Source organism: Orbicella faveolata, unplaced genomic scaffold (assembly GCF_042242905.1).
Source record: "Orbicella faveolata isolate gen_17 unplaced genomic scaffold, um_ofav_v1 contig_47, whole genome shotgun sequence".
Classification (NCBI taxonomy): domain Eukaryota; kingdom Metazoa; phylum Cnidaria; class Anthozoa; order Scleractinia; family Merulinidae; genus Orbicella; species Orbicella faveolata.
Genome location: NW_028301577.1, coordinates 8,995,324 through 9,008,986, shown reverse-complemented (window position 1 = coordinate 9,008,986; position 13,663 = coordinate 8,995,324). Strand labels below are relative to the sequence as shown.

Here is a 13,663-nt window from a genome sequence, read left to right as displayed (position 1 = left end):
AAAAACATTCGCTGAGGCGGAATTCACGCGACCTTTAGTGCGAAATTAGATTTTCGTCAAAGAGACAATCTCAAAAATCCTTTTCCTCGTTATTGAAAATGTTTCGTGCGAGATCAGCTAAAGTTTACGCACGACTCGTAAAAAACCGGGACAACAGCGTACAAGTTTCGGCTTAAAATGTCGTTAGAGCTGAAACGGAAGACAAACGAGATATTTCCTAGAAAATTGAAAAAGCTTAACTCGCGATCAATTGGAAAAGATTAAAGAGGGCAGTGATGTCCAGTCCAATCTACTTATAATATTTGAGATTGTGGTTTTCTCGATGTTGTGCTTGAGAACAGACAAGGAAATGTTGGTGTACATGGACAAAATGTTCCCTAAACAATTCTCTCACTTTACTTTTACTTCCTCGTACAGCAAGCTTATTTCACATGGACGAAATTCTTAGAAACGTACGCGATGAGTGAAGCGGTCAAGAAATGGCGTTATTTGCGGTCAGGCAAGTGATCTGTGACGTACATAGCACAATAACAAAAACGGTAATCACTAGCATCATCAATCAGTTAATTAGCGTTACCATTACAAGGAACTAGATTACTGTTTTCAGAAATGAGGTAAACAGGTCGAAATTAATTTGCAAAATGTCAGGGAGTTTAGTTGAATAATAAAGTACCTAGACCATTAAGAAATCGTTAAATTTTCAAGGAAATTTATTTCCGAATGGCAAATTTTCATGTCCACTTAATCCTGAGATTTCGAGATTTGAATAAGCATGCCGGCTATTCAAAAGCGCTGAAACGTTGCACGTTTTCTTGGCTTGATTCCTTGTCCTCTTTTCTTTGAATAGATCTCTAATCAGTATCCAACGTCCGTTTATTCCGAGTTATACTATTTAGTTCCTTCAACCTCAAGTGTGGGTGGTAAAAATGCGGAAAACAGATTTGATTTTTGTAAAGAAAACGATGCGACATGAAAGTACAGTGGAACCCCGTTAATACAGTCACCAATGGGCCACGAAGATCTGGCCTTATCAACGGGGTTATGACTGACTAAGTTTTTGTTTGGGCCAAAATAAAGTGACCGTATTAACGGGGTAGCCGTAAGGCGCGGTTTTACCTTTACCCCTCGATAGTTTTAATCTGATTGCCGGTCACACATCAGAGATTGGTCCGCGAAGTTAAAAGTTAGAACCGCCTTTTACAGAATAATAAAAGTACCATTTGGAAGTACCGCGCTATAGTTTTCATTCGATTGATCACGCACTAGGAATTCAACCGTAGATTCAATCACTGCGACCGCCTGAAGCCTCGCTCACTCGATTCCCCCCCCCCCGGACACTATGGGATTAAAACTATAATCATGCATGTAGTCCAAAGCGGAAGGGGGGGATCCATCCCAACATTGATATTGGTGGGTGACGAGAATAAAACGCTGAATAAACTTTGTTTCCTAGAATTTCAAATGAAAACGTGCTAAGTCTATTTATAAGGTAGTTTGTTTTAGCTGTTGTTGGCATTTGCTTTCTCGGTTTGATTATTTCAAAACAAGAAAGGATCGGATGATCACAAGATTCACGTGGATAGGTGGAGCCCAATATGACTGGCAGGTGTCAATAATTATTTGCTAAGACGCCCATCACAATTATTGGTGCACTAAACCTCTTGAGGTTTCGTATGTAATTGCCTATTTTAGATCATATTGAAGAGTTGTTTTTAACTCACTTATACTCATACAAATGAACATTGTTAAATTTTGAATGAAACGACTTTCCAGAAAAACATTACACGGAGTAAAACCTAGCACTGGAAATCAAATAGAAAGAATAGAATAGAATACAAAGCCTGTACTAAATTAAGCTAAAGCATTCATTGCGCGCCCCAGCTCTCAAAGTCAGCTGACACACACCTCTCATATTTCCGCTTTTGTTTGAGAGACAGCGTCAATTTTCAATTCCAAGAAGCAGGAATTCTTTGGGGGATATAAAACGCGTCAAAACATCGCTCTGGTCATACATCGCTTCTGCTCGTGGAAGGAAACGGATATTCACTCTTATCTACCAATCGACAGAAACATCGGGCAGTGCAACTGAAGGCCGAATTAAGGTAAGGAAAAGCAGCAGAATAGACCATTTTTCGAGGTATTCTTTTCCACAAACTATCTCAAGCTTTTGTAGGGAATTTCAATGTTGCTTATCATTGTCAAGATGACGACAATGCGTTTTCCTGGTTTCTACAGTAAACCCTGCACATAAAGCAAAGAACACGGAACTAAACTACCATTTGTAGCAAGGTTAAAAGTGGGATTACAGTTTGTTTGTCAAATTCCGATAAATGAGCGTTCACCGTGCAGACGAAGCTCTTGATCAGGAGGGCGGAAGGCAAAACGAAAATGATCGCCGTGCACAGATTTTCGATTTCTTTTCGTAATTATCCATACCATTTCAGTCTAGTTTTCACTGAGGCACCATTTTTAAGTAGGTTTTAAAGTGCGATGCCGATCTGTTCGCAAATCTCGGATAAAATGAACGTTCACAAGAAAGACAAACATCTTGCTTTGCAGGATGAAGAAAACGAAAGTGACTTCTACGTTAACTTTTTGTGGATTCTTTTTTCTCGTAGTCATCGATGACATTACCTCAGTTGATGTAAAAATGATCCTGAATAGCTTGATGGAAGAAAAGTTCAGAAACACATAAGATGCAACGAGCTTTTCATAGTAATTCTAGCCTAGGAATTAATATCTTGGTAACGCCTCTCATCTTGCGATGAGCAAACTATTTTCTTTCGCGCAAACTCCAGCCGGATTTCACACAAGGAATGGTTTGAAGCAAAAGCCACACACACACTAACATTTCACACCCTTTGTGAACTTTCTTACCAAGTTCGATTAAACCAGACGTTTCTTTTGAATAATCGTCAGGAAGAATGAGAATTTTGGCCAAGCGCCAAAAACGGCACACCCCAAAAGAAAACTTTGCTTCTTCGAAAGCCTTATGAAAAACAAAAATGAAACTTTAATGGTAAAACTTTATTGTTTTCATCATTTTAAGCTTACATTAGATTTAAATGATTTATTCGTCTTCTCACTCAGCTTTCTTTCTTCATCACGGTCTTCTCCCTGGCAGTAGAGATCGCACGTTGATTTCTTCAGTTTTTTCATAAATGTTCCATAATCTCTCATAAAAGACTGTCGAGGGCGCGAGAAAAATGAAAGCCGCTGGTGAACTAGGAGAGAAACAAAAAGAGCAAGAAACGGCTGTGAACAGGCTGGAACAAGAAGACGCCTTAAAATTTGTTGTCGTCGAACGAAGAAATTTGAGACGCAATTGTTTCCATAGCGCCGTGGTCAGCAGTATCTGCCAATAAAACATGCGCTCGGGTCGAAAAGGTTTGAAAATCACTGACAGTCCAAAAAAATGTCTAGGTACATGTATAGAAGTTATTCCTAGAAAAACAGAGGTTTTGTTATGACTTGTAACGTGGTCTGCTGTTATTAGTTCATTTTATATGCATTGTTTTGGAAACAAAGTTGCTTGGGTTCTGTCCACATTATTTAATAAGAAGACCATTTGTTGTTCTCATCGAGAAGGTCATAATTCTAGTATTCGCCTGGAAGAGAGACGCTTTGTGCGGTCGGCTCAAATCGCTTAAAAAAATTGCTTCGCGGCTTCGCCACTTTGTGCGCTCGCGCTCAAATTGCTTAAAAAACTGCTGAAACCGCCAAACTACACAGTCTACCACGCAGTGGGCGTCCAGATTCCATGAATACCCGATCGAAGTTTGCCAACAGCTTGTCTGTGTTTTAATTCTTAATCGGTCCTAGGTAATCCATATTTGCTTACAGTACATCAATCTTGAATATAGAATAGAATTTAATCTTGTTATTGCAACGATTCATTTCTTTAATTCCTAACATGAGAGTACTTGGGATCCGCTAATTGAAAATAAAGACTGGAATGCAATGGCTTTCAACGTAAACAGTCTTAGCTGCTTGAGAAACCAACAGTGTCTATCAACCAGGCCGCTAACTTACCCTTATTTCACATGAATACTTCGTAATTCGTCGTATTTTAATCGTGAATGTTGTCGCTGTTAACTGAAATCCCACCAGTTTACGTTTCTGCGAGGGAAAGAAAAGCAGAGATTTTGAAAGTGCGTTTGTTTACTGTATCAAAACAATAACTCACGTTTGCTGGGTCATTGTTGGCATTTGTGGTCTTCTACTCTAAGCTTATCATCTGGCATGGCCGAAACTTACAATCACTTGCTCTCTGATAAACCTCTTCAAGATTGCCTTTGATCTTCGCTTGGGTTTATTTTGTTTCCAGGCTTTTCAAGTCTGACGATCGATATTACTTTCTACGAAAGCGCGTCGTATTTACTTCCCGGTGTACTGAAACGCAGTTTTACACATTTTCCTTGTTGGTGCAGCTATGACGTTCAAGGGAGTCACGCTGGTTTAACGGGTTTTAACGAACCAGGGAAACTAAATTGAGCTTGTTATATTACCTTCCCACGTTTCCCGAGAACTTCGAATATTGTGTTTGGCGCTGTTACTGTCGCTCTTAAAAGTTGCTGTCAGACTGATGTTTGTTCTCTAAACTTTAGCCTCGGGGACTATAGCACCTTTTTGTTATTGTCCTCAATAGTTCAATGTCCATTATCTATACTCATTATTACTTTATTCAAGACATATTAATGGTTCCCGTACGGAAGCCGATAAGGGACAATCCCAAAATATATTTCAGTCAAAATCCGAAAAAATTCTTTTTATCGCAATGTTTTTTAGAAATCATTTTAAAACACTTTATCAAATCTAAAAAATTAGTACAAGTCTTAATAAAGTTATTGCATCCACAAAATTTTTTTTACAATTCCGGAGCTGTTTGCAAATACAAGAATCATCATCGAGTCCAGATCAGAAAAATGAAAAAAAATATATATTTGTCACATGTTACTTGCGCCAGCAGTCAGCCAGCGTCAGAGGTTTTCCCCTCTATTTGTCATTCCAACATGGCGGAAGAACGTGAGACAAGAGTTCGGGGTCGTTTAGGATATAACTGGAACTTTCGAGGACGGATCCGGGCGAGATATCCAATACCTTCTTCAAGTACTGATGAAGACTGCAGATCGTCGCTCTTATTTATTTCCTATAGGCCTCGTGTAAATCATACGTTTCCGTGAGGTCAGCATCTTTTGTATTATGGATGACCTTGCGCGCTAAAAACATTCCTGTATGGTAACATAGTTTCATTAACTCGTTTTCTGTCTCCCTCGGGCCTACTGCATACATCTCTTAACAGATAAGACGTTTTTAAATTTCCGCGTCCCTGTCTCAATTCTTCCCTTATATATTTTTACTTGACAGAAGATCCTTAGTAAACATTTCACATGGAATAAAGAGATGCCCCCAGTCAGATGGAAAAAAACTATTTTAATGATAAAAATTTTAAGGCAGTGTTCAATAATTGGATCGCCGTTGATAATCTTCTTAACAATATTAATGTTTCCAAAACGTGTTGAGAAATTCAAATTTCTCCTGCTTAGAGTGGGCTGGACGACATTTGGCAAAGATTATTCAACGGTGTTTTGATCTTTCACAAGCCGACGAACAAAGCTTTGATAGTCAAAGGAATTACTATATTAAAAAAGGTATTTTTTTAATGGCTTGTTTTCGAGAAAATAAAATCACTATCGCGGATTTGTTTCCTTCCATACACTTTTTTTTTTATAAGAATATTGTTTTTTTTTTCCGGCCGAGCCTGAATATTCTTATTTTCATGTATTTTTCTGCCGATTTTAGGCGGAAAATATTCTTATAAATATTCTTAGATAATAGCGTATAACATTTCTGTTTTCGAATGTATTTGGTGTCTGGATGATGGTAAAGTAATTTTGGAGCCAGCTTGCGGGCATCAAAGCCTGGTATCACGCACGTAGCCTCTTGCGGAGATATAATAAGCACCAAACATACGGCTAGTGCTATTTTTTATGCTTACTTTTGCTGTTTTGAGAAAGGAATATTTTTTCTACGATTTCGTTCAAAACATAATTGTATTGTACTTACAAATTTTTAACACACAAAATTATATTCTTTTCAAAATCTCAGCCTCGGGTTTATTCTTAAAAAAATATTCTTAAAATTTTGCATATTTCAGCCTCGATGTTCTTAAAAAAGTATATTCTTATAAAAAAAAAGAAAAGAGTGTAACTACCTGGAGCGAACGAAGAACAAACGAGCGGAGAGCAGTCCTGTATCCTGTGCACACAGACCGACAAAACAAGTACACAAAATTGATTGTAGTTGTAAGTTCAACAGCAATCTCTTGGGTGTGGCGTGATGATTTTTGCTTCTTAAAGGAAAATAGTGAAGGAAAAAACCCCGGTGTAAACAAAGCTCACTAAACGCGAAGTAGAGCTGCGTTTGTCCCGTGACCAGACATACAGAGCAAGTGAAAAACTGTAGTGAAGTCAGGTAAACAGTCGTATTTATAAGTATATATCTTTTATATTATTAGCTCTTGAATAAGGTAAGGTGAAGGTTAAGTCTGCATACGGGCCTAGTGGCCCATCAGGCCGGAGCTTATCCCGGTTTCTGTTGCATGAAGCGACTAGGAGTATTTCTACTCTCCCCTGGATGGAATGCTAGTCCATCGCAGGGTTACCCCCAACATTAAGTTCGCCGGTACCCATTTATACACGTGGGTAGAGAGAGGCACTGTGAGAGTAAAGCGTCTTGCCCAAGAACACAACACAATGTCCCCGGCCAGGGCTCGAACCCGGACCGCTCGATCCGGAGACGAGCGCACTAAACATGAAGCCATCACGCCCCCATTAGCTCGTGAATACACTTGTTTTATTCCTATGCGATTTTTAATCTTTCTGCTATCAGGCGGCTGGGATATCGTTGGAAAACGAACTCACAATTTAAAGATTTGCCGGCAAAGAAACTAATATAAATATCGTTATATCGGGATATGGTCAATGATTAATTTTTCCAAGTGCAATTAATAAAACCAATAAGACGGTTTCCGCAACATGATACCCGTCCTGTATGTATTTTACTTATTTTATTTACAGTACTGAGTGCAATGGGCAAATGAATCACAAATGCAACAACCGAAACATAACATGCACAGTTTTCGCAGCGTGTATAAGTTCTGAGAATGTTGTGTGCATATATTCTTGTAATTGCTAGGTGCTTGTGTCTCTTTTACGGTATGTGATATTAATTATTGTTAACTCGGGATTCTGCTCCATACAATTTACCGTAACTTCTGCCAGGACACAGAATGTCGATGGTTTAATCGGGAATATCCAAAAATCGGTGATCGTAAAATCGTGTTTCCACTGTACTAAACGATAAGAGCAAGTCTAAAATGCTTTACGGAAATTATATTTTACTTTCGATAATCGTGTCAGAAAAACGTCACATTGGGATAAAAAGAGAACCAGAGGATCCTTTCGATTGACCGATTACTCACAAAGCCAGACAGGTCACTCTTATTTCAGTAATTTACGACTTTCCTGTGATTTTTTGAGAATTACATGTATATATAAAACTAAAAGTAATAATCCCTGAAAGCTGTTCTAGTTGTCCTCGGATTCAAAATTGACCTTAACATTAGTCCTTTGTATAAATCGCAACATATGTATGACAAGATAGATTTGATTTTCTTTAGCAATGCGACTGTTGAAATCATTTTTCTTACCGCCTTTTAAGAGTTATATAACTTTAATATCCATCTGTTTGTGGTATAAAACAAATTTATCCAGAGACGTCACAGGTAAAGATTTATTGCTCATTAAAACCGCTACTATCAAATGGAGAGAAAGCGTGGGTTGGAGAGGGAGGACGAGGCAGGCCTCACTTTTATGTTTGAAATATCATTGTTTTCATACATGAGTGGATTTAACCTGTGAACAAAATTACTGTCTTTTTTTTCAGTTTACTACTTTTATAATTTGTGCTTCTACAGCAACATGTGTCATTTCAAACAAAACTGATTTAGAAATAGTGGAATAACTGAAAATAACGACGGTTGTTATGAAATAAACCTGGTACTATCCTTTACATAATTGCCTTTACATGATTAGCATGTTAAGTAAAATACCTGTTTTCCTGTTTTGACTGCTGAGGCTTTGTGTCAATAGGTTCCTATCCTCAGGGTCTTTTTCTATAAACGTGACTGAGACGGAACGTGTAGTCAGTGCTACATGAGACTACTCACGATAAATTGTTAAACTTTATGTTATTTGAAAAAGATTTTGATTTCAAATTCTGAAAACTATAGGGTAGCTTTCTGTACCTTGTGCGAAACATTGTAATCTATGTTAAAGACGTAAAGAAAACATTTAACTGTTAATTAATAGTACAAATCATTCAGGAATGTCAGTTGTTCCTTAATGCATGATTCGTTTTGAAAGGCGTTGTTTGGAAAGTTCCCGACATTAACTTCTATTGAATTATTTCAGCAAACAACATCATTCTAGAGTGCCCTTGAAATTCGCTGTAAACTTGGTGAGTTGACACTATCACTGTTCTAAATGTCTTTCCTTCCTGGTATTATTTTATTCAGGAATAAAGCATACACTCTCTTTTTTTTTATAAAAGGAGCCAGCAGTATATAGCACTTGATCTCTATCCATTGAAATTTTGGGAAACGTACATGTCGAAACACACTAAGATAAAATACACTTCTAGAACCGTGACAGCTTCCATAAAAGGCTAAGAAAGTGCAAATTTAGTTGCTAAGTCTGAATCAGGCCAACTTTGAGCATTGCCAGGGAATACTCTGGAGTAACTGACGATGGTAAAAGCTTTTGTGGAATAAGGGATTATAGCTTTGTTTACAAATTTCCTTTGGAAGACAGGGCAGTATTTCGGGGGATTTCAATGGAATACGTGAAGAATTCTTATTTTATATTAGTTATAATTTACCTTTCCTTAATACGTTTTAGAAACTAGAACATGCTTGACGTGCTCGACACCTGGAAACGGCAAAAATCTTGCTTCGTTTTCGTTTGACGATAAGAGTTTCGAAGGACTCTAAATCTGAAACCTTGATTTCAGCCGCCGCTCTGTCGTCCGGACGCTAAGGATCTTAGTCAGTCACACCTTTGGTTATGTTTACAAGAGAGAGTTTGGCTATTATATTTTATTCGGAGAATGTCAAAACGAAGGAAATCACTGTGAAACTACCAAAGATAATTAAACATACTTTTAGGAACACAACTTACAGTAAAGCAATAAGATTTCGCTTCACCATGCAATATCAATAACTTCGATGGCATCCAAAATGGCGAAAGGTGATTAGGGTCCTTTAAACTCGGTTAGATCTCTCGCTGCGGCTTAACATCACAACTCACGCTGAGAAAAAATATTTTATCGCAATAAAAGCTAAAGATATATTGACAAAGAACTCTTGCCCCATTCCCACTGCCGTTTTGGGAGAAATTCAAAATTGAACAGTAGCGAAGAGAGCGGCCGAAGAAACAAATGCTACCGCGCAAAATTGATTCTGTTGAAAGGTTATTGAGAGAAACAAGCCCCCCAAGCGCGTGGCGTGAAGATCCTTGTTGCAGCCAAAAAATTCTGATGAGAAAAAAGAGGCCGAAGCGAAGCCCCGGAGCGAAGCTCACTAGAAACGAAATAGCGCTAAATTTGTCCGGCGTGACGTAGAGCCTTTTCAGTGGTCTTGAAATATGTGTCTAATTATAGCGTAATTACTTCCCCTTTGTTACCAGTGGACGTATTTTAATAACAACCATTTTGTCAAAAGCATCGACAAGGCCATAATTCTAGAATTCGCTTAAGATGTCTTTTGTTCATTGTTCTCTGATATCTTTGTAGCGATCACAATTTCTAACTTTGTTGTAGATTATTTATTATTATTATTTGCGCATTAGATCTTGTTATGTTTTACGAAAGCCTTTGGTCATTCCTATAATGATTAATAATTTCTTCATTTCCTGTTATACATATAAAAGAGAGGTACCCGGATCCATTGATTCCTTCAACGCAACAGTTTCAGCTGCTTGTAAAACCAACAGTTCCTACTAACTTACTTACTTCACATGTTCTTCTTGGCCGTATTTTATTCGTGAATCTCGATGTTAACTCATTGGCTTGGAAAAACTCTGGCCTCTTTCTGTGCCACATTAGCTGAAATTCCACCAGTTTACGTTGCTGTGAGAAAAGAAAAGCAGAGGTTTTGAAAGTGCATTGTAAACTGACTAAACTAGAGTTTGCTGTATTTGAAGAATAACTCACGGTTGCTTGGTCATCACTTCCATGTTGGCTTTATACTCCAAGTTCATCATCTGGCATGGCCGAAACTTACAATCTTATGAATCGCTTGCTTTCTAAGATAAACCTCTTCAGTTGCGTTTGATCTTCGTTTGGGTTTACTTTGTTTACTGGCTTTTACTTCTGCGAACGTGCAGCGTAATTACTTCCTAGTGTAAATAAAGATTTACATATTTTCCTTGATGGCGTAGCTATGACATTCACGCTGGTTTAAAACTTGTTATGCCACCCTTCACACCTTTTCCGACAATTTCGAGTATTGTTTTTGACGCTGTTACTGTCACTCTGAAAAGTTGTTGTCAGACTGATGTTATCTCTGTCTTCTTTAGCCTCGGTGTTTATTTCGACGTTTCTTACAGTCCACGATAGTTCAATGTCTATTTTTACTATTCCTTATTTATTCATTCGAGAAGTTGATTCAATAATCTATTATTCCACTTCAGCTACTTGAATATTACATGCTCAGATGCTTGCTTGAAAATAGTAACAACCCCTAAAAGGTCAATGGAAAGAATGATTAGTCAATACTCACGAAAGAAACGAAGGTTTGAATTTCACGAAAGTATGGGACTCACGTGGCACACGGCACGTGGCGTCACGTGAGTGCTTTAAAAATCTGTTTAGCGTAGTTGTCACAGTTAAACAAGGAAGATGCCAAAACATGCATTAGCAGATTTATTCAGTTTGTAACGCTAATGATTATCTTGTGAATGTCCGAAAGTCCTTGAAGTCATTTCATCACGAAACGGTTGCGTCGACAACTTGGCTTTAGTTACGTCTTTGCCGTATATTTAAACAGGAGGAACATCAATGCAACGTATAAAAATGCAACAAACTATAGGATACAATAGATTTTAAAAACCTTAACCCAGTGAATATTTCTTATATGACAAAATTTGCTTTACAAAATATCAGCTTCCTCAAAATCTGAGATACGTCATCAGGCTAACACTCTTTGGTAGACTGGAGACTGCTCAAAGTGTTTCGTTATGGTGTCACGCAGACATTTCTACCGCTCGGAATCTGAGATTTTATGTTCTCTGCCTTCAAATTCTTAATTTTTATTAAACCAAATGACATATCTGGCCAAGAATCTTTTCGAAGGCAAACAGGTGCCAGCACTTCGAAGCATATATACTTTATGTCTTCTTCCCTTGTTTCCAAAATTATAGTGAACTATGAAGCTGTACCTATGTCAAATTTTCTAGGTCAACAGCCGAGCTTTGTTTGCTAGAGCGCTTAAAGAAATCGAAACCAGACAAGTTGTTGTTGGGATAAATTTTGGCCACGCAGAATGGCCGATTTATTGATTAAAACTAATATGAAATACAGTATTAACGAATTATTATTTGTTAAGCTCTTGCAAAGGTGAGGGCACGAGAAAAAAGGAGAAGTGCCTATATCACAAATACATAATATAAATGAGGTGGAGGAAGGGAGGAGGATAGTCGAACTTGCTGAGTGTGTCAGGTCTGGAGACAAAGAGGACGAACTCGAGAAGCATGCCACGTCTTATACCGATCGCTGAAAGCAAGGCTAAGTTATTTTCCAGTGAAACTCGTGACTATTACCAATGAATTCGCTATTGTCATCGAAGTCATAAAATTGTTTTGTGATGGTCTTGTGATTATTGCTCAATCAAGTTTGTACTTGTTGACCCCACCCCCATTTAGTTCGACCCTTCAGTACTCCCAGCCTTTCTTCGTTATCTTAAGGGCCCATTAACCGATCTTTTCGAGCCGTTGCTAAGGAAAATTTTTCTCATATAACCTCATCATTTTTAGTTAGTTCAGAATTATTTCATGTGTTTTAACTTTTTCATGATCAGTAACACTAGTGATGACGTCATCAGGCCACGCCCATGGTCATGTGACTAATACAGAAAAAATGCAAAGGCTCCCAGGCAAATTACTTTATCGGGATTTTTTTTTTTATTATTGATTTAGTATTTTAATTTAAATCCTCATTACGATATGCATCGATTTTGTTTCATTTCTAAAAGGTCAGATTTTTAGAGCATTTCAAAATATTGAAAAATTCGTAATTTTCTGAAAAAAGCATGATTTCGAAAAAATTTTGAGGTACTGTAATATCATTTTAAGAAACCGACTTACGGTAATAAAACCACGAAGTATCAGTAATTGTATTTTCTACTTGAAGAAATTTGGAAATTCTGCCAATCGGGCCATGAACAAAATCAGAAACCGAGAGAAATGAGAACTATCCTTAAAAAAAAATACGGATGTCGCAGAATGTTAGCCAAATTTCTCAGGTTTTCACTGTGGATTCCGATTTAGGCCATTTCTGAGAAATTATCGATTCATTATCCTTTGTCTCGCGATGCGGAGGTCACTTTTTTGCCGACTGTCTAGATCACAAAGCGCTAAAACGTTTCAAGACATGTTTAATTTCGCTGCTCACTTGAGTGGGTGGCGAAATAGACCACAATTGACTAATTGCTTTTCTCTTAAAGTGTGACGGATTAGCGATGCATTAGGCAAATCGTGCGATCGATTCCAGACTTAGGCAGAAAAAAAAAATGATGCCATGAGCCGAGCCTTAACACCAAAGTAAACAGTTATTTTTAGATGAATTGACTGAGTGACTTGATTAACCCTCACGGGGTGGAAGCCTGGAAGAGGATTGGTTATTAGAATGACCAAGACTTAGAAATCACTTACCAAACGGAGAGATTTTTTTTATTTTCTTTGTTCTTTAAATTAAGTCTTCTTGTGTTAATCTCGAAGATTAATAAACAATTTTCAAATTAAAGTCGCTCTAAACCTCCATGCTTGAACTTGGACACCATATTTGATTCATCAAGTAATTTTTCTGAATAGCTTGTGTTGATACAAATTTGGCTGTCTACATGCATATCGAAATTTCGTTGAGGACGAACTAACTCTTCCGCCTTTTGACAGCAAACTACAAAAACAGAGATTCATCAATATACTGTTTGTCAACATTAAGCGGGTGTTAATGAGTGATAAATGGCACTGTTCACAGCTTCGGAAAATGTCATTGAAGATGTAAAGTTCCGAAAGCAGCGAAGCTCCAAAATTGGAGATAAAATGAGGCGATTGTTAGCAACAGGAAGCTAAATAAAGTGATATAAAATTAGGCCCGTTCCTCACTTGCGACGCAAGCACAGGTATAACATGTCAGCACAAGCATAAGTAAGAAAATAGGGTCCTTTTTCCATATAACATATCATTTGTTGACCAAGCTTGTTTGGTCAAGATGGCTGGATATTGGTCTCGTTTTTGCCATTTTGCGTGTTTATGGACCTCCACTCCATCTCGGTCCATGAGCACGTGAAAGAAGAACTTGGCCAATATCCAGCCATCTTGACTTC

At 37.8% G+C, this 13,663-nt stretch overlaps 1 protein-coding gene and 1 long non-coding RNA gene across 9 annotated transcripts in view; one reads left to right on the top strand and one right to left on the bottom strand.

Annotated features, from left to right (window-relative positions):
* The window catches only part of LOC149097029 (uncharacterized), a 36,633-nt gene that overhangs the window by 14,461 nt on the left and 8,509 nt on the right, over positions 1-13,663 (bottom strand). For 5 of the 8 annotated variants that reach the window (XM_089279623.1, XM_089279622.1, XM_089279617.1 and 2 more), the window contains 2 exons: positions 10,072-10,188; positions 4,033-4,119 (listed from right to left, as the gene is read on the bottom strand). In XM_089279623.1, coding sequence (XP_089135749.1) covers positions 4,033-4,119; positions 10,072-10,188 — 204 coding nt within the window. The remainder of the gene's footprint in view (positions 1-4,032; positions 4,120-10,071; positions 10,189-13,663) is intronic. The other 3 variants (XM_089279619.1, XM_089279621.1, XM_089279620.1) reach the window with 2 other exon arrangements.
* LOC149097030 (uncharacterized) lies at positions 1,658-8,605 on the top strand. Its single transcript, XR_016204180.1, has 2 exons — positions 1,658-2,102; positions 8,475-8,605. It is a non-coding gene; the product is annotated as an uncharacterized LOC149097030 (long non-coding RNA).